Source organism: Podarcis pityusensis (assembly GCF_964106645.2).
Source record: "Podarcis pityusensis genome assembly, chromosome: 9".
Lineage (NCBI taxonomy): Eukaryota > Metazoa > Chordata > Lepidosauria > Squamata > Lacertidae > Podarcis > Podarcis pityusensis.
The window spans coordinates 49,691,917-49,713,553 of NC_138034.1; the positions used below are offsets into that span (position 1 = coordinate 49,691,917).

The 21,637-nt window shown below is 42.3% G+C and overlaps 1 protein-coding gene across 1 annotated transcript; it reads right to left on the reverse strand.

The window, feature by feature from the left end:
- Window positions 1-1,195: 1,195 nt before the first annotated feature.
- Window positions 1,196-21,604, reverse strand: LOC308485863 (synaptopodin-2-like). Its single transcript, XM_081022098.1, has 2 exons — window positions 21,007-21,604; window positions 1,196-8,361 (listed from the first exon to the last, which is right to left on the reverse strand). The coding sequence occupies exons 1-2, from the start codon at window positions 21,127-21,129 to the stop codon at window positions 7,789-7,791; spliced, it is 696 nt and encodes a 231-aa protein (XP_080878224.1). The 5' UTR covers window positions 21,130-21,604; the 3' UTR covers window positions 1,196-7,788.
- Window positions 21,605-21,637: the final 33 nt, after the last annotated feature.

Here is a 21,637-nt window from a genome sequence, read left to right on the forward strand (position 1 = left end):
ACCTGTAGAGACCTCTTTGGAATTCAGGGGACATTTTTACATGCTTCTGAAAATTTTGGCAGGAGCAGCATGAGTGGGAGTGTAGCAAAGTGATTTTAGCCTGGTGCACCAGTACTCTGAATGCTCACTTTTAAATCATAGCTTAGTTTAATGATGGTTTACAAAGCCACTGTCTACAATGAGCGGCAGCAGGTCTCCAGAATTCCAGGCAGAGGACTAAGGTGGCAGGGATTGAACTGGGGTCCTTCTGCATGCGAAACGTGTGTTCTGCCACTGAGGCATCACCATTTCATAGATGACACGTAGGCATTAAAAATGGAAGCCTGTGTATCTGTGTCAGGGGCTGGTCTGGATCGGAAGATTGGGGAATGCAATTGCAGGAAGATCAGTTCCTAACAGAAGAGGAGGGGAAATATTCACACACACCCCTACTTCCAGTGTTTCCAGAAGCAGAGAGACAGGCAGACACAGAAGCTGCACAGTTGAGAGAGGAGCTACCCAGCTATGAGATAGTAGCTAAGCAACCAGAAGGGAGGGAGCAGCTGGGCGATGCATCAGTTGAGAGTGGGGGAGAACCCCCTCCCTCCCCCTGAACTCAGAGGTCTGAGTGTGTCAGAGAACAAAGGAAACATGGGGGGGGGGGGGAGAGGAACTTCTCACTGGCGCACATCTTGCTGCGGAAGTGGGGAGGAATCAGAGTAGGCAACTGATATCCTTGCGGAGGGTTGCCTGTTTGTGTTTGTAACAGAATGCTGGAATAAAAGGACTATAAATCTACCAAATGCTCATTAATTCTGATTGGTGAGCCACTGGAAGGGAGAGGGAACTCCCATACGTGACAATCTGTGAAGAACAGCTATCCCAACTGTGTATCTATATATCACATGTACACAGTGGAGGGAAATACCAGGGAGTGCAGCCACTAGTGTGATGAGGCTTTCTTACCCCTTTGACATTCCATGGGGCCTTTGGAATGTGTGCAAAGACTGCACATGAAACAATTCTGCAAAAAGTCAGGTGGTGGTTTCAAAAGTGACCCTTAAAACGTTGGCGGGGGAGCAGAAAATAAAAGATGAAAAAGGACTTAATAGTGCTGCAGAAATTGCAATGCTATGTGTTCTCTGTAGTCTGTAGATGAAACCTGTTGTATTGGACATATTACCAGGGAACTTGTGGATATAGGGCGGTATACAAATTTAATAAACAACAGTAATAAAAAGATTTATTTAAGTTTGCAGAACTGGTGTGGTGGTGGTCAGACAGTGTGGCACAGACTGAGGAAGTAAGGTTTTTTTATGAGTCAGATTATGTCTGGGCACACACAAATGGGGAGAAAATAAAGTTAAGTCTTTCATCTGATTGGTAAAATCATTTTTTATTAGATGATACCATTTTACAAGTCTCTCATGCATTCTAACAAAAGTATCATTCCCTGGCAACCTAACAGCTGGTGAAAGTGAAAAAAAACACCTTAAGAATACAAATCTTACCTGTTATGCAAAGGCAGTGGTAATAGGTACTAGCTTGCACTGAAGCAAAACAAAATAATCACAAAAGTAAGATAATCTTTCTTCTAGTATAAACATGGAAAATTCACTTTCAGTCACATATTCAGAGTCTCTGGCATCTTTTATGCAGAAATCTCTGTGATGTAAGAATCTGTTGGAATGTCAGTAACAGCTACTTAATACTGCCAGAGTATTTTCTTCCTTCAGCAGATAGGATCTGTTCCTTTACACACAGGCACAGAAAAAAAAGTAAAGTACTTGAGTGAATGTTCAGAACTCACACAAAACTTGCACATACCTATTTCAATAAAAGAAGTGGGGCTGGAGGAAAGTGTACAGTGCAAGCAAAGCAAATGAATGTGATTTTTCTTACCGCCCATGGTTTGTTAGGGGAAAACAAACCAGGAGTCGGTTTCAGATGTAATGCTAAACCAAACTGTGCACTGCACAACACAAGCTACTTCAGTCCTTCTGATGTTCCACAGTTGTTTCAGTAATAAATGGGATCCTAAGAGTAAGTTCTAGAAAGCTGAGCTTCTATTTACCCATTCAGCAATGCAACAAATGTGCATCAGTTTCCAGCATTTTAAGCAATACCTGTCCAAACTTCCAAAGATTTTCTTTATATTAAGCCTCCTCTGAAACCTTTACTTTCATAGTCTATGACAGTCAAAATTCTTATCAGCCCGTAGTGATTTCAGGGCCACACACATTGGCGTAATGCAGTTGATCACTATATGTATGGTCAGTGAATCACACTGCAAAAATGAGAAGTACACCACCAGTGTTGCCACAAATCACTAAACCCATCGAGTTTTTAAGTGGCATTCATGCCCCATCTGAGTTTGTACTCCCTTTTCTGCTGTCTCATCTGATCTCCTGAAACTTTGCTTTTTGCCCCATCAGTTTAATCTTACAAAGCACAATATCTCTTCTTCCACTGCGGTTTTCTAAACAAAATAATGGCATTTAAGAGAAGCTGAGTTGAATAGATCATAGTGAAGCATGTGGCCATTCCTCGCCAAGTTAGTTACGATAAACCTTGCAAAATCTGAACTCCTAAATCATAAGGCATCCCCTCTGCACATTAATAACATTTTCTTCAAACACCCAAGCAGACATCCCTGCATGTCGAGTGAAATGGCAAATCCAGATTAGGTTTTTCAGAGCAGAATTTAAATTCACTCTCCTTCTATTGTAAAGCACAGCAGTAGGAAGCCGCTTAAGATTTTCGTTTGTAGGCTTAGCATACATTTTTGGAACATCATCTGAATCAATGCACATTTTTAAATATTTACCCTTCTTTTCCATGTCTTACTTTTTTCATGTGTCATGTACTGGAGATAGATGGGATTTAAATTTTCAGAAGAGAGAGAGAAAAAAGAACCATGCAGAAAGAACAAGAAGGTGGCAATTCTGCTAAAGCCAAATGGACTCGATTAGGAACTCGGTGTAAAAATCACACCTGCAATGAATTAGAAAGAGTAATCAGTCATCAATATGAAATAGACAAATTCTTCTTATGGAGCATTACATGTGTGAGTGCAATTTTATACATGTCTACTTGAAGCAAGTCCCATTGGAGTCCCAGAGGAGTTTGCTTAGGTTTACAACCCTAGAGGGATCTAATCACCCATGTTAATGTATCCAGAGAAAGTTAAGCATGCTCAAATTCTACTGAATTCAATGAGACATTAATACCCTTGACTTTCTCTGGTTTGTTTTCATTGAGAAACAACTGGGGTGGAGGAGAAGACACACGGTCCATACCAAACCTCACCCACAACTGAACCTAACTTAAGATGATGTTATCTAGTCCAGCATCATATGGGTATCCTATAAACACGACAATATCACTGCCCTGCTTATGTCCACCTAGTGACTTTGTGCCTGCCTAGTCTGCTGTCCAGGTGCTGCTAACTGCTGAGAGACAACCTCAAAGCACTTGTTTCCCCTTCTTAGGGGTTCTTTGGCTTTAAAACCGAACTTGGACCAGGCAGCCCTTCAAACTAAGGGCTGCCCTTTGTGAAACAGGACATGCAGCCACTTTGTTCATGTATAGTTTAATTCTCTTTTTAAAACCCTCTAAGTTGGTGGTCATCACCAAATCCTCTGGTAGATAATGCCACAGTGTGAACAAGGCCAAAAGAAAAACAGGCTCTTTATAATGCCCTGTTAGTCTGGTTTGACTCAAGAGAAAAAAATTCAAGGGAGGATTTCATGTCATGACCTTGTCTGTCGGCACAACTAGCTTAATGTCTTTGGATATGGTTAATTCTTAAAACCTTTGGACCACGGGAAGCAAAACTCCCATTGAATTCAGTGAGCATGTCGCTTGAAGCCTAAAACCAGAGTGGCTAGAGTCACCCTCACCATGATAGGCAGGGCTAAGGGTTTGTAACATTCCATGTAAGTTCTATCATGTGCTACCTAGCCATACACAATCCCCTGGTTATCTTACAACTTCCCTGTGGTCAGATGTGTCATGATGGGTGCATTGAGGATAATCCTCAGGGTTACAGTTCTCAGGATTCTCAGGGAGCAGAGAATATCCCAGACAGAAAGACGCACGTCCTCTTTACAGTCCTTCTTGTGATGGGAAAATTATTTGAAGGGGCCTCAAGTATCCATGCTCTGATCAGATATGATTTCATGCTTTTATCCGTGCCATATTAGGTTTCGTACAAATATTCAGAAAGAAAACATACATGGTTGTTTTTTCAATACTGAGAAAGGGCAGGGTGTGTGTGTAGCTGCATTTGGCTACATTTATGTTTGGGGGAAGCTAATTAATCATGGTCCAGATAGAAAGGCAAAGCATTTCAATACAGAAACCTGATCCCTTGGGACATATTCTGGCCCCCAATAAGCCAGCACATGAGTCTCAAATCCACAATGTGGAGTTTCATATTGCCTTTTGCCCCAGGCAATAAAATGTCTTGGACTGGCCTTAACTTTGGTTAAGCCAGGGACAGCCAATGTGATACTTTCCAGATGATGTGAACCAAAACCTCCATTGCCTTTAAACAGCATGGCCAATCGTGAGGGATCATGGGAGTTGAAGTTGAACAACACCTGGAGGCCGCCAGGTTGGATATTGTTGAATTGAATTAATGCATGTCTCTATACAGGTTCCCTTAAACTAGGCTCAAACCACTGAACACTTATCAGAAATCTACTTCTATACAAAACTGACTTTCTACATTGTTGATCTATAACAGCCTTTCCCAACCTATTGCATTCCAGATGTTTTAAAAGCTTGTCCAAAATGCCTAGAGGCAACTGGTTGGAGGAAAGCTGCACTATATCTATGTTTTGATATCTTGATAAATCAAAAGTTCCATGACAAATACTCATCTACTAGTGACACAAGAGAATGTGAGCCACTGAAGGGCTGGTAAGGTTCACATGTCACAAACATATGCAATTTCTGAAGTCCCAAAGGAGACATGTGCCTCCAAATCACTCTGAACAAAATCTAAAGCATTACTTCCCACTTACCTTATCTACCCTGTGATTTTGAGGTCATCCTTATCCCTGTGGTGTTCAAATGCTAGGAATAATTTCTTCATGCACCAGACTTTGCCACACGTCTTCAAACAGATGGTCTTGTGAGACCAGCTTACCAAATTTAGCCATGAAACTCACAGGGTTGCTATTCTAAAGATTGGAGGGTTGGGGGATCTATGTGTGTATGCCTGTCTGTCGGTCTGCACATGCACATACTAGGCTATGCACAAGTATGCACATGTTGGCAAAAATACCACACAAAGTTGCATTAGATTTCAGAAATCTGCTTTGCAAAATACATATAGTAAGCAAAAGTGAATACCAAAATGTGTATATAAGGAGAATTATGTACTAAATGCTAGTGGATTTTCAATGTGGTGGGTTTTTCTGCAGTGGGGGGGAGGTTGATATGGCGGAGAACTGAATTTAAGAGTGGAAAAATGAGAAACGGAGAGACATTGAAACTGACAGATTTGCTCATCCCTATTGACAACTGTGCATATATCACAGGGTCTGTTTCAGATCTGAAGAGAATTCTGGGGTACTATTTGTGGCATTGCACACGGCTGAATATGACTGCAGATTTGAAGCACATGCACAATGACATTTCAAGGGATCCTGGCGTACACATTTTGGGTTGTGCTGGGCAATCTCTTGGGACTGCACAGTATAATGGATCAGCTCTCTTAACAACCCACTCCAAAATGGACAGCATCAGAGTTGTCGCATGGCCATTTTAGAACAATTGCTCGGTCAGCCTCTATACCATGTAATAAGATGTTTTTAGAGTGGAGAAATAGGAAACAGAGAGAAATCAAGATGGACACCCACCCCTACCTCTTCCTTTTGCAACACACTTATCTGCTTTCAAATCCTGCATGGCTTTGCACTTCATACCCTATGATTCTTTTCAATTGCTATTTTTGCTAATACTCAGCTTGTATATCTGATAAATGGTTTATTCAGTGTCAATCCTGCTGTTTATTTCACTATAAACTTTGCCCCAGCTGGTGGTGGGGAAGAGGGAGTGACTTTGTAATTGCCACAGGAGCAACCAATCCACATTCTGCAAGCCAGCTTTGGCTGGAAACAGGCGTTTGGTTATTTTAAGAAGGTGGCACAGCTATCGAAAATGCAATGAGCCACAACAGGCTCACTGTCCACAACATGTATGCCTGTAGAGAGACTATTAAATAGTTCTAGAGATCTGGCAGAATACAGAACATTCTGTTTCTTTTCCTTCACCCACCCCATCAAAAACAACCACAACAAAAAACCACCAAACCATTGCCACACTTCTTCAGGCCATCTTATTCCTTTGCCATCTAGTTTGCTAGACTTCGAATGTCTGTGAAAAGTAGTATCACATCTTATTCACCTCTCTGCATTTCAAGCTGAATAACCTTCAAAGAAGGCTATTCCCCAGCATAGCTGCCAATTTTGAACTGGTAAACAGGATGAGGAAGTTTATCAGGATGAATTGCAGGTTTTCAATATTTTGGAGTAGCATCAGACAGCAAGCAGTGTTGCTCTAAGGCAGAGGTGGGGAACCTGCGGTCTTCTAGATGTTGTCTGATTCCAACTTCAATCAGGCCAAAGCAGCATGATGAAGGATGACGGCAGCTGTACTCACCCCTTCTGGAGTCCACTTTCAGAACAGGGGTTGGGGGTGATGATTAAAAATTGTGATTTCCCAGCTTTTTGTTTTTTTAAACATGCCAGTAACATACAGCTTCTGGAACTGTTTGCCTGAGCTTTAACAGGTTTCTTACTCAGGGGAACCTCCCTCCTGTCTCCAGTTTTCAACCTGATTGCCCCGTCATAAAAAAACACACCCTTAGAGGAGCAATTTCCACCCTCCCTCAAAATGCTAAAGTCTGTCCTTGCAACTATCTTCCGGAAATTTGTCACAGTTCATCCCTTTAGAAAGGTCTACTGTACCTGCAATTTGCATGCAAATATGGTTTTGATATTTATAAGTAGGAGCAGAGCTCAACAACAAGTTGTGCATGAATTTAGGAGGCTGCCATATACCATTAGACTATTTGTTCACTTGGTTCAGCATTGTCAACTCTGATTGGCTGGACTACAACTCCTCTTATCCCTGACCATTGGCCATGCTGACGGGAGCTGGAGCCCAACAATATCAAGAGGCTATCCCTCACCTAGGAAATCTTTACTTGCTCCCTTCCCTAATCCATGATTTGCTAGGGAAAACCCCATTTGACTTAGTCAAAACTCCAACCCCTGTGAAACTGTTTTAAGTCAGTGGGGACATTTACACTGAACAGAGACCAGGGAGTTTCTTTAAAACCACAGGCTGGTCTGCAAATAAGAGGTGGACATTTAACCAGCCACAAGCAAGTTAAGATGGAAAACAGACAGACAGCTTTTCAAAAGACCCAAGGATGTGTTCTTGATAAAGGCTCATTGGTTAATTTACAAACATTCAAATCCCACAATTGTTGCACTCTTCCCAGCTGAAGCTTTCACCGTTGAATTTCATTCTTCCACCAATTTGATTGACATGCACCCAAAGACAAAGAAAAGCTTTGAAGCTGGGATCAAAAGCTGTCGTGCTACTGAGAGCCTTATGGATCCACAGCATGGATGCTGTGCTACTTTTTAGGTCACACTTGATCTCTTTTGTCAATATCTTATCAGGCCAGCAAACACCTGTCCCACACACTTCTTCACATTTTCAATTCACCTTCGAATCTAAGACTTGTAGAACTTCAAGAACAGAAGCTAAAACAGGGCCTTCCGCTTTTCATGTTTGGCGCCTCCATCCCTTTGGAAGTGGATTATAGTTGGAGTCAGCTAGTGACAGGTAGTAATCAGACCTGGAATCCATGGAGACCATGTCAGGATCTGTCTGGGCACGTTGGCCATAGTATGCATACTGTAGACGAGAGCTGCAGGGGGCAGTGGAGCTCGGAGCAGACACTGTGCTCTTTGCAGGGAAAAATGCCGCTGACTGGCTCCTTCCAAACGAAGCTAATTTTGCATGGGCACTCAGAGCAGGATGCTCGTAAGCCACTTTTTGTTTCCACTCATCCGGCGGCGCAGGCAGTGTTTTCCGGCGAGCAGCAGACACAACATTTGCAGCGATCGACTCTTGAATGGTCTGTGGGCCGAAGGCATCATCCACCAGCCCAAGAGGGGACTTGGCGGCTGCTTCCCAAGGAGTCAGCCTCTTCCCAGGCTTATCAGCTGCAGGAGGTGGTTTGCTAAAATAATCAGGAGCGGGTTGAAACACCACAGGAGAGACAGGGGACATGGATCGTGAAGTGGCTGAAGGTGGCCATCCAGGGAGTGATAAAGACCGTTCTCCGCCTCTTTCCTAGAAACAACAAAAGCTTAAATATAATGACAATCACTCAATAGCAATGACAGAGATTTCCAAATGAAACAACAGATGGTTGTTTTTGTTTAGTGATCTACTATTGTAATACTGTGCTACTGTATACAGTAAGTAAGTAGCCCCCAATTTTATAAAAAAAGAACAAAGTACGAGCAATAGTATTAGAAAAGAAAAAGATGGAATTTGCTGGAAAATTGTAGGAAAAAGAAATCCTCCAAGTTTCATTACCATTGCCATCTGAGATTTCAGCTATCTTTTCTTAGATCAGGGGTAGACAACCTAAGGCCCAGGGGCCGGATACAGCCCAATCCAATTGCCTTCTCAATCCGGCCTGGAGACGGTCCGGGAATCAGCGTATTTTTACCTGAGTAGAATGTGTCCTTTTATTTAAAATGCATCTCTGGATTATTTGTGGGGCATAGCAATTCATTCATTATTATTTTTTTCAAAATATAGTCCAGCCCCCCACATGGTCTGAGGGACAGTGGACCAGCTCATGGCTGAAAAAGGTTGCTGACCCCTGTCTTAGATATATTGATAAAACATTTTTTTCTCAAGGGAATTTTGAGAATTGTATTGCACACAAGAAAGTTCTAGGAACATAGGAGATCAATTAGCAGCAATCACCAGCCCAACCTGTTTGCAGGCCTGCAGTAGGTGATCAGGTCTGGAGAGGGATTGCGACACAGCAGGTTCATGGCCAGGAATACCAGAGCAAACAGTTAAGGGGGTGATCAAATCAAGCACATCTATGGTGGACTTCATGGAAAGGAACAGAATCAAGGAGAAAGATATGAAAGGGCAAACAGTGAGAAGAAATCATAGTTCTCAAAGAGTCAAGGAAGACAAATACAAGGAAACAGAATTTTGTGTGACTTTTCAGTTCCTTGGGTGGAATGATCCTTGACCAGACTAGCCAAACTCAATCCACATGTGATACATTCAGGTAGCTTGTGCAGGCCACAGAAGTCAGTCCCAACCCTAAGCTTTTAAGCTTCTCGCTTTTGATTGACATATTTGACAGTGAGGGAGAGAGGATGAATTAGATAGCATTAGAGAGATAACTGTCAAGAAATTAACTCATTGAGCAGTATAGGGATGAGGCAACTGTCTCAATCCAGATTTTGTTGGACTACAGTTCCCATCATTCTTGTCCACCGATCATGCCAACAGGGGCTGATTTGAGGTGAAGTCCAACAACATCTGGAGGGCCACAGGTTCCCCATCTGTTATTTCTTCTTAACTTAAAATCTCAAGCATGCTCTTCTATGAAGGACAGTTCCAACCCACCAACCATTGCTGCTGCGTACCCCTTGTTCCTTTCAGGGAGCCTGTGCTGGCAGTTCCTGAGGGTGGCCCTTATTTGGAATTGAAAGAGAAAATGTGAGCGGATGACCTGTGTACCCTTCAGAGTACTGTACCTCCTCTGTCAACCTGTGCTACTATGTTTTAGCTATTTAGTATCAAATATTATATTCAAGAGAATGATTATGCTTGTCACTCATTCTAACAGCCTTATATCCCTCTCCCTCCCAATGATTACGTTCAATATGGCTAGGAAGGCCAAAATTAAAATCAAAGCATCTGACTGAACCTAATTGCAAATGTTTGTATCCCACCATTATGATACTCTACTTAACCCTGCTCCTTTAAAATAAAAATAAAGCTTTGCCCTGATAATTTCAGAACACTCTGACCCATTTATAGGAGCAATCCATTCATAGTTCACAAATCCTAATCTGCTTAGGTAATGAGCGCTTTCATTCATAAATCCAGTGCACCGCCACCGCAATCTTCTTTCATATACAACATGCCCTTACTCTACAAACACAGCCTATTAGGCTATTCAGCTGTACAAAGAGGACTTGTTAGGCTGCACAAAGACAAAAGGTTTTGGGACACATGGGTGGAATGCGATGAAAATTGAAACAAATATTTCCTAAATTTGTGAGTTATACTACCATATGTACATACTGGTGGCCTCAGGTCTGTTCAAACCACTGGCATTTACTTCCAGGTACCGTATTGGCCTGAATATAAGCCACACACGCAAATAAGCCGCACTTTTAAAATTCAAGGCGTGGTGGAGAAAAAAAAGACAATACCCAAATATAAGCTGCTCCCTTAAAATTCCGCAGGCACTCACACCCATAAATGGCTAACACAGAAGAAAATCCTACAGCAGTATCGTAAAAGCCAATTTCTGTAAGGTTGCAAATTTAAGCTGCGCTTTAACTTTTCACAGTTGGAATTTGGGGGTGGGGGGAGTGCGGCATAAATTTGGGCCAATACGATATGTAGCTTGGATCCAAAGGTGCTGTTGCATAAACAGAAGGCATTGCTTTTCATGTGAAATTGCAACAGTTTTAGGGGGGATGTAGGGGCACAATGGGGGAAGAAGTGGGTGAGGAAGTTACACTGTGCAGCTAAAAGCTGTTGTGCCAAACTGTCTAGTTGAATACTGCCCAACATGAATATTCTGAGTATGGAAGTAAATTGCAGATAGTTTATGGTCTGCATTTGTGCTATCTTCCCACCACTATTTGGAGGGAATGAGTAATGCAAACAGGTCTTCTAAATAATTGTGCCTTTACATAGAACATCCGCTTTACACCAAGTGTTTTCTGCATAGTGGAGAAGAGAAGAAATGGGCTTTCTCATGTAATGGCTGTATCAGTCTTGGCAACCTTAGAAACTGGAAGGTTTCTAGCTACCTACTACACACATCCTAAATAACCATACCCTTTATCTAGAAAAGTCAATGCAGGAAGTTAACTGCCATCTGCATTTTGACCTACAACATTACACAGTCATAGCTTTGTGTTGGTGCAATGCTTCTGCTGAAACATAATGCAAGGTTACTGTGTCACACTGACCTTGTGCTACATTCCTCCTGTTACACTGACACAAAACTACGATTGTGCAACGTTCTAAGTACTTCGCTCTCCACAACTTGGCATTTCAAGCAATGTGGTTTTGCTTCCTCAGGAAGGTTTTCCTTCCTCTTTCCTTCTGACTGTCTAGTCAGGTTACATCATTCTCTTCTTCCTACTTTGTTGCTGGGGTTTGTGGCTTTCCTTTTTCCTTTGTATTTGCTTATTTCTTAAATAGACTTCTACAGCTCGTTCTGACTTCCTAGAATGCAACAGCCAAACAGTGTTGTTCAGTCTCACATACTCAGGCAAGTTTTTTTTTTTTTTTTTTTAAGAAACACCCCAAATTTGCATGGCCATTCTACCTGCCACTGAACACACGCACAAGAAGACAACATTTTCCATTCACGTTACACTAAAATAGTGTTGGGAATAGTTCAACCCATCACAGAAGCCTTACCCATCATGGTTAATTTCCTAAAAGTAGAAAAGCTGAAAACCTGGGCTATAGACAAATGTCCCTGCATTTCCCTGTTGCCGAGCCCATCTGTCCCAAGGAGTAAATGAAGTAAAAAGAAGTTGAAACACCATATCCTATCATAATAAATACTATCAATCCTTACAATCTGGAGATATAGATGGATTAGATAGAATAAAGATCCTCAAAAAGTCCTTACCTACCAAGGATAATAGGGACGCGGGTGGTGCTGTGGGTTAAACCACAGAGCCTAGGACTTGTCGATCAGAAGGTCGGCGGTTCGAATCCCCGTGATGGGATGAGCTCCCGTTGTTCAGTCCCTGCTCCTGCCAACCTAGCAGTTTGAAAGCACATCAAAGTGCAAGTAGATAAATAGGTAGCGCTCCAGCGGGAAGGTAAGCGGCGTTTCCGTGTGCTGCTCTGGTTCGCCAGAAGCAGCTTAGTCATGCTGGCCACATGACCTGGAAGCTGTAAGCCGGCTCCCTCGGCCAATAAAGCGAGATGAGCGCCGCAACCCCAGAGTCGGTCACAACTGGACCTAATGGTCAGGTGTTCCTTTACCTTTACCTTTTACCAAGGACAATAACTATTTTCTTATACTTGTCCCCAGTAAATCCTTGCCCTTATTTTGCCTCTGTCTTTTGAGGATGCTTTAAAACACCACCACCTTTCCTTCTACAATGTTAGTAAACCAAGCATCAAAAAGAAGCAGACACGATCTGTTTACTAACATACCCTGCTTTGGAAGTCCTGTGAGCTATTCTAAATCTTGCTTGCAGTCACATACCAAGATTCATATCTTCATTGCTGACCTGGTTCTTCATAACTGTGGAAATTTCTCTGAACGGAGACTGTCTAGATGAAGCAGTGTTGTTTTAAATGGGTAGAGGAGCAACTCTAGTAATTGGAGTTATTGGAATGAGGTGTCATCCAAGGATCAGAGGCAAGAGAAGAGTGAGTGAATACCCACAGTGAGGTACGCCAACTTTTCAACTCATTTTTGTAGCTCTGCCTTTAACAGCAACATGTCCTGCAGCAATTAGTAGATGATAACATTCTTCTCCATGCCAGGACAAGTCAACAGCTAAAGGCAATGCGACAAAGTTAAAAAGTTGACAGCATTATCTACAGGATGCAGAGATGCACTTCAGTGCTTTGAAACAGTAGGAAGGAGGTGAGCAAATGGTTCATGATGTGAATATTATCAGTGTTTGCCCCCCTTTTTATCTGACAGTACACCCAAATATATGAACAGTCTGCTTCCTTGCTTTGACTACTTTGTGGTCTCAATCGGATGTAGCATTAAATTAAACTATGGTTTAGCATTATGTGAATAGGTCTTGGGGTTTTCAGCTTCTCTTTCCCTACTCCACTATATTCACAGGGAGAAAACTGGAAGCTTTCACTTCCATTTTTAACTAACCACAATTTATCATTATGTACAAACCTGGACAAATCTTAGGAAAACAAGTCAACTTCAAACCATGGTTTACAATCCAGGCTTGTTTCTCTAAACCATAGTTATGCACAGTTTGGGGATTTGGATGTGACAATAAATTGCAGATAAATCAAAATGGAAGTAGAAGTTTCTAATCTCCTCATATCTATGCCCAAAGATGACTGGGTAGTGATGAAGACACAACACCACGGCCCATTCACGTAACAGTAAACCACACTGTACTGCACTCATTGCCAGCTTAAAGTGATTGCTTTGATTTTGTCTGTCGTTTGGTTCCTACAAGTTTTTGAGTTGTCATAATGAATACACTTCGTGCTAAGTCAGTACAGCTCACTTCAGTTTCACATCTCCTTAAAAAACAACAATGAATAGCTTATTTCATGTACTAAGAAGGCATTCACTACTGCCACCTTCTGGATATCAACAGTAAAATCACACATGGTTGATTACTAGAGCACGATACTAAGGACATTTATTAACAGGTGCAGTGTATGAGCCTGTCATTACTTCAGAGTTTGGCTAAAAATCAATTGGCCATTTAAGTCTGTTAATACTTGCATGCAGAACTGTATAATTACAGTCATACCTCGTGTTGTGTTAGGTTCATGTTGCGTCTTTTCAGCTTGCAAACGCTTGCGAATGCGGCAAACCCGGAAGTGTATACTTCTGGGTTTCGCCGCGTGTGCGTGCGCAGAAGCGTTCTGCGTGCCTCGCACATGCACAGAAGTGCTTGCGCAGAAGGGCCGCTCTAGTTGCAGACTTTGGGGGGGGGGGCGAATAGCACCCCAGAATGGATTGTGTCCACAACTAGAGGTACCACTGTATTAAGCTTATATATAAATGTGTACAATATGCAATTATAAATTAAACTACAACAGGGAAATAATACAATATATTCTGGGACACCAAACACTCAGAATTCACAGAACCTGCAACATCAGAGTCAGAACCGGTCCTGGCACTTGCCAGGTTCACATGTAATGCTAAACCATAGTTTATGTCCATACACCTAAGGTTTCTGAGCTCCCACCTTCTTTCTCAGCTGTGAGGAAATCATAAGTGTTTTTCCAGCTTTATTTCTATAGTGGGAAAATGTTGGTTTCATAAACTCATTAGTAACAATGAATGGCGGGAATTGTAAGTATAATATTAGGGAAGCTTGGCTGTTTCAAAGTTGCAACTGATGTTCCTCAGGGGGTTATCCCTAGCAGGTATGTGAATTAGATGCACAGTCTTCTGGGATGCTAAATTGTATTTGTCAGCAGTTTTCAGTACCTCTTCCAGCGGGAAGGTAAAAGGCGTTTCCGTGTGCTGCTCGGGTTTGCCAGAAGTGGTTTAGTCATGCTGGCCACATGACCCAGAAGCTGGACGCCGACTCCCTCGGCCAATAAAGCAAGATGAGTGCCGCAACCCCAGAGTCATTCGCAACTGGACCTAATGGTCAGGGGTCCCTTTACCTTTACCTTTATTCTGACAAACATTGGGCAGCATACCATGGTTTTAGCATCATGTGTGAACCCAGCCACAGAACAAATACTCATAAATACATGCATATATTCATCAATATTTTCCAAATCCAACAATTCATCTTCCAGAGTCTAAAGCCTGTCCTCTCAAAACACACACATACAGTTCCATCCTTTCCCAATGACATTTAAAATTTATTTTTAACGCAATGCTCCACCGACCACACTTACTGCCAGCTCTCTGCAGAATTCAAATCCCTACCTGACTTTTGAAAAATAAATTCAGCACCACACTGAATTTAATGGGGTTCAGTTATTTTTAATGCAGGAAGTAGGCTTTTGAGGGATGTAAAAACCTAGCTAGCTAGCTTCCCCGCCCCCACCTTTGCATTTCTCCACACTACTGTGGAGCCCTCATAAGCAATGTTATTTTAAGGCTTCTTTCTTCACTGCATGGTCCTAGACATTTACAGACCATGTAGTGAATATGTTATGGCACTATGCAGCGAATCTGACTTGACTATTTCACCTCACTTTTGCCCATGTACACCAACATTCTTCAATATTTTCATGACAACTTTATAATGAGCAATTTTCATCCCTGAATTGTAGCTTTAAAAAGTAAAGAAGGTAAAGGAGCCCTGGACAGTTAAGTCCAGTCAAACGCGACTGTGGGGTTGTGGTGCTCATCTAGCTTCAGGCCAAGGGAGCTGGTGTTTTTCTGCAGACCGCTTCTGGCGCAACAGAACACCATGACGGAAGCTAGAGTGCATGGAAACACCATTTACCTTCCCGCCACAGTGGTACCTATTTATCTACTCACACTGGTGTGCTTTTGAACTGCTAAGTTGGCAGAAGCTGGGACCAAGCAACAGGAGCTCACTCCGTCATGCGGATTCGAACTACCGACCTTCCGATCGGCAAGGCCAAGAGGCTCAGTGGTTTAGACCACAACGCCATCCACTCCCTTAAAAAAACACTTATTACAAACTTTCAAACACATATGACAAACTTGCATCCAATGAATCAGTCCATTGTGTAAAATAAATACATGCACCTGTAGGCCCTAGAGGGTCTGTGGTGGTGTTCATTGGATAGAAGATGGAACAGCTCCTAAGAATAATCACATCTTATCTCAGCCCTTGAATTACAGTGCTACTTTAGTCATAAATTATCTTAGTGCCTCATCTATCTCACATTACTGTTGAGAATCAATGAAGACTTCAATGCACTTTGAATAATAACTACAGTATAGTGCTCTGTAAATAATAATGGAAACATTCCATAGGCTTGGTGACACATCCTGACCTACTAACTACGTGCATAACTCATCAACGCCAGTAGGGACTACAGAATGGAATCCTGTGCAAAGGAACACTAAACTTGGAAACAGAAGTTCATTGGGGGGCAGAGGGGGGCATTGTTATGTAGGCATGTAATTTCCCCCTACTGTCCTCTAAGCTATTTACAGAGGGAGGGGGGCTGTTAAGAGTGACACTGGCAGCTCTTATTGCATCCAGTGAATCATAGGAAGACCTTGGGATTCTGGAGCTGTTGTCAGACTATAACATTCATGGTTCCTCTGTGTGCATTTCAAATGCTATATTGGGCCACAATTGTTTTTTCCCAGCTCAAGGAAGCAAACTTCTTTTATGGAAAGTTGTTGTCACATATGCCTCTTGAGTAAATAACAACTCCACCCCTGTGAATTTGGGGCTGGGGTAAGAGGTAACATCATACATGTTTGCACACTGCCAGGTTATGAATTCATATTAGAGGCTGTATAAACGAAGCATGAAATGCTACATTGGGGTTTGTTCTGCTATACAAAGTAAAGTTAGATAGTTGATTGGCAAAGTCCTCAAACACTGTAGAAGGAAAAAAAATATTGAATCCTGGGAGTCCCTAACCCAAAGCCAAGATCTGTTGGTATGAGCAAGTTATGATCCAGCACATCTCTAGCTCAGCCTACTGATTCCTGGTGCAGCCATGCTGAGATGGCATAAGCCCCACATCTTAGCTCAGCTAGAGACAGCATGGCATAACTCCTTCATTCTGGCTCAACCAGTGTTCAGCCAGCTGAGCTGAGAATGGTGGATCTTACACCACTGTAATTGCTAAAAAGCAGGTATTCCAGGGGAGTGATATGTTGGGATTGAGTGGGGGTTGGATTTACCACTGGATCCTAACTCCATTCATCTTAGTCACATGACCAGATAAGCCAGAGTAACATACTCTGGTAAAATGGATAGCATAAGTCAAACTCTATTTTAAAGCTTAGCTCTCCCTCTCTCAGGCTTAGGACAGCTGAACCAGCGGGATCTCTGCTTCTGAACAAAGTCTGTAGTACCACACTGGCTTAATTTAACTTCCGTCAGCTTCCTAATACTTAAGATTGCTCTGTAAAGCAGAAGCCGTCAATATGGTGTCTTCCAAAAGTTGTTGGATTGCATTGCAATTTGGAGTTGACTATCATTGGCCTAAAGGGGAAAAAATACATTGTTGCAGATATCTGCTTAAGATCAACAAGCCTTTCTGCTTATCTATACTGATAACAGTAGGATCAGAGACTGACTTTGATAATATGGCACCCTGAGTGAGAACAAAATTTTGCCACCCCCCTCCAAATATTTATTTTCACAATAGCTCTTTCCTTTGTTATTTATTATTATTTTGCGCCCCATAGCTTGGCACCTTGTGCAGAGTTGGTAGGATCATCTGTCCCTAGAGTTATGCCACTGCAAGAAAAATATTGAAACACATGAAGGAAAATGATCTTCCAATGTTGCTACCAGAATCAGCCCCATTGTCTCATACCCTGGCACTCACACCTTTTCAGAACTTACAGGGAGATTCCTCACTGAAAGGCTGGAGCAGCTGAGCATCCCTGTAATCTGGAGCGCGCGCTCAGGCAAAGGGCTGGATACCGTGTGTAAGCCAGGCTTGCTCTTACAGGGCTCTGCTTCCCCACTTCTGCAAGGGGCCCTGATTCTGTTCTTTCTTGCTTAGAGATTGTCACTCGTGCATCTTCAAGAACAGTCTTCTTGGTGGAGACTTTCCCAAACAACATGAGCATGTCTCTCTCACCAGGCAGAGGAGCTACCTCTTTGGAACCTATTGCACTTGCAAAGGCAGCATGATTCCTCATTTATAGCCATTTAAACTCACCAAGTACTTGTTTTATAACTGGCTTTATTTTGTCTTCACCATTGCTAGAAATCTTGTCAGCTATATTTGTGCATTTGTAATTTTGCAAGGTATGGGACCTGGCAGCTACATCAACAATTTTTTGCATGGTCTGTGATATTTTAAATATATATTTGCTGCTATTGGGGGGGGGATCTTCTGGCTGTTCCCTCACTGCAAGAAGTGAAATTCTCCTTGTGGAAAGCCCTCCCATCAGATGTCAAGAAGATAAAGAAGTAGACAACATTTAGAAGACATTTGAAGGCAGCCCTGTATAGGGAAAGTTTTAATGTTTGATGTTTTATTATGTTTTTATATGTGCTGGAAGCCGTCCATAGTGGCTGGGAAAACCCAGCCAGATGGGAGGGGTATAAATAATAAAATTATCATTATCATTATGTTATATATGACTTGCATGTTAATTGAATTGTTTGGTTTTTGTTATAATCTTCACTAGGACTTTGGATTGACTTGTTATAGCATGTGGGTTTTGTTATATTATTTTGTCATTTCTATGAGTTGTGATTGTGAGCCACAATTTGAAAAAGTTTATGTACAAATTAAAAATCAAAACAGAATAGAGTAAGATGTGCATCAAGTGCTTTGTGGAAGGAAAGGATACTGTGCCTTCTTATCCTGAAGACAATGTACTAACACCATGTTCTAACACCATGATAAAAAACCCCAACAGAATATCAAAGCTCAAACCTGGCAACAAAAACCCAATTCTGTACTAGTACATTTAGCAAAATCCATAAAAAATTGAAGAATGAGCTATATAAAGAGGCAATGAATCCATGCTTCCAGGATTAGGGTGCCACAGGATAGATGCCACAATAAAAATTAGCATGCTCCACACTCTCACACTGACAGACTGTAGAGCAAAGATCAAGGAGACACACATGGAAGGAAGTGTTCCATAAGGGGTCTGTGGCTTGGCTTTTGAAAAATAGGGGGTCCTCGGTAATAGGTAATAGGTAATTGGGAACCACTGATCCAGAAAAATGGAGCATCACCTATGCCTTCATGAGAGCAACACAAATTTGGGCTCAAAGCCTGTCACTGTACTTCCAGAGAAGCTACCTTTGTTAAATGCTTTGAAGACCTGAGCTTACTGGAGTCTCAGAAGGCATATACATTCCATGTCCTGGGTCACTGGTGCACATAGAGTTCTTGAAACCTGCAAGTATCTCAGCCCTGGTCTAAAGTGGCCTCCACAACATTGTAAATTTCCTGTATGTGAACTCTGTCAGTGTTATGGGCATTGTGAGGTTGGCCACTGAATGGTGTCATGAAGGCTTACTACAAAACACTTGGGTCTCTTGGGATGAGGGGCTTCAAGGGGACCACACTGTAGAGGCACCTCACTAGCAAATTCCATCTGACTCATTGTCTAAGCTGGATTTCACTAGAATATTAATGAGTGGAAAAAGCAAAGACCCTGCTTTCAAAGACATGAACTCACTTCTCAGGGAAGAGCCATTAGCAGTGCCCAACCTTTTGTATTACCAGTGAAAGAGTGCTCCCACTCTGCCCCAAATAGAATTGTCCATTACATGGGCAAACATGTTTTCCACATCTTACATTTACAAGATAACATGATGGGGGCGGGGTTGGGACACCTGCAGGTCAGGTGAGGGTACATAATCCTTAATCACCTGCTGCTTTCCCTTTGCTGTTGCTCTTCCCTGATCATGTCCCCCAGCTGAGCTTCTTTCTTGTTTCTGAAACCTGGCTGGGAGCAAAAGCAGGGAAAGCAATTGGGGCAAAGGAGGCACTGCAGTGGGGGAAAGGGTGGGCAGTGAAGGATTAAGTACACACGGCTTCTCCCCTACAGATTCCTCTTCACCATGTACATTCATGTAATTCAGCAAACATGGGACAGGGAAGCTGCCTTTGCCTGAATGACATGAAACTCCCGCCTGGTGAGTTGCCTTAACCAACCTCATTGTGGCTTTTATTAGAAGGGGATGACGCATAGGGCACATGTGTGTAGGTTTACTATGGAAGTTGGAATCCAGAGAACATTAGCTTCTGTCTGTAGAAAAACACATTTCTAACCCACCAACAAAAGCTTAGTAACTGGCAATTTCGGAAAACTTTAAATACCTTCCACAGCTCTCCATAGTTGTCTATCCCCTGCCTGTTTCATACCGCTGCAGCCTCTGCCTAAGCAATCTTTGCCACAAAATTCCAAAGAATTTGAAAACACGAGTGCTTGAAAAAACATTGCATTCCCTTGACAGATAATTCAGATTTCTGGGTGTGTGCTGTGCAGCCATGAGTGTAGACTGATCTTCACATCTGCTCACATCTTTCTTTCTGAGTCTTCCAATAAGAATGCCAGTTAATGCTTCTTTGGGTTGTGGTTGGGTGTGAGGCAAATCACTCTGCTTAAACTGGACTGAGAGTCACCATCCACTGATGTCACTCAGACGACTCAGCAGCTGGGCATGGCTTTCAGTCATTCCTGCCCTAGGCCATATTTGAACAAGAGGTGAGAGGCGCTGTATTCTATTACCAGTCCCCTTTGCAACCCATTCCCTGTGGAGTTAAAAATGAAAAGCATCTAAAACTTTAGTCTCAACTCAGGAAGAGGGCAGGCTTTCCCCGTGTCATTGCAATAGTTAGGTGCAGCAATAAAATTCTCAGAAATATCCTTTCAGAGCAAACATGGGAATAGCACATTGCATTAATCTATGAGCCCTCTTCCTAAAAAGCCAAATTGGGCGGCTATTTTGATAGGCGCATTTTTTTAATCCAGTAACTGCAAGTCTAATGTTCTCATTCAGGATACTGTTTTGTGGATTCAAACACCTAACACATTTATTTGTCTCTGATTCAAACAAATATTTTTAATTAGTCAACACATATTTACTCTTGTGGGTGCCCAGAGGGTGGATCATGTTTGTGAAATGCTTCAGCACATATCCAAATTGCAACTCACTGTGTCTTAGTTCAAACTTAGATTTTGAAGCAGTCACAAGTCTACTCACCACTGAAAAGGCAACTCATGTTGACTCAACACATTTAAAATAGTTGGGGAAACCAGACTGGAATAATTTATTCCTGTACAAACTTCTAGCAGAATGGTTATAGGACCCTGGGCCTCTCAACCCAATTTATAATCCAGTTCTGACAGATATGATGAGGTCTACTCACCTTACCCGAAGCAGGATTCCCAAAAGGCAGACCCTGAGAAGCAGACAGCAACTTTGAAATGCCAAAATGTGGCCAACAGTAGCCACCCTTTGAGGGCCTGACCAGAGAAGAATGATAGCACATTTCTCAGATCGTCTCAAATTCACGGGGCAGCAGCATTGATTATTTTCTCTATTCACAATTTAGGAAAGTGAGCAACAAGCAGAAGGGAGAAGGAAGGCATAAGAGACGAAAACTGTAGGGGCTGTGCAATGAAGTTTTAATTTAATCTTCCCCTTCATGAGATGGTTCAGTATGAGCCTGGTGAGGGATTAGAGAAAGACATCACCAGGCTTCTCTCACTTTCCTCCCTCTGATAGTTACAGCAAAGACCAACATATATGTCTGCAGAGTCATTAGCTGTAGAATCACCCTCATAACCATCTTGGCACCAATTCTGCACAACAAATTTATGACACTTCAGTTCTAGTGATGTCCTACTCAATTCACACCCTATTCAGATTTAAGCGCTTGGATTTAATTGAGTTGTTGATCAGACTGAATTCATTCCACCAGAAACTGAATGGCATTTTGAGCAATTTTGGCAGAAGGAAGGAGAGAAAGGAAAAGAAGGAAAGAAGGACCTTGAAAC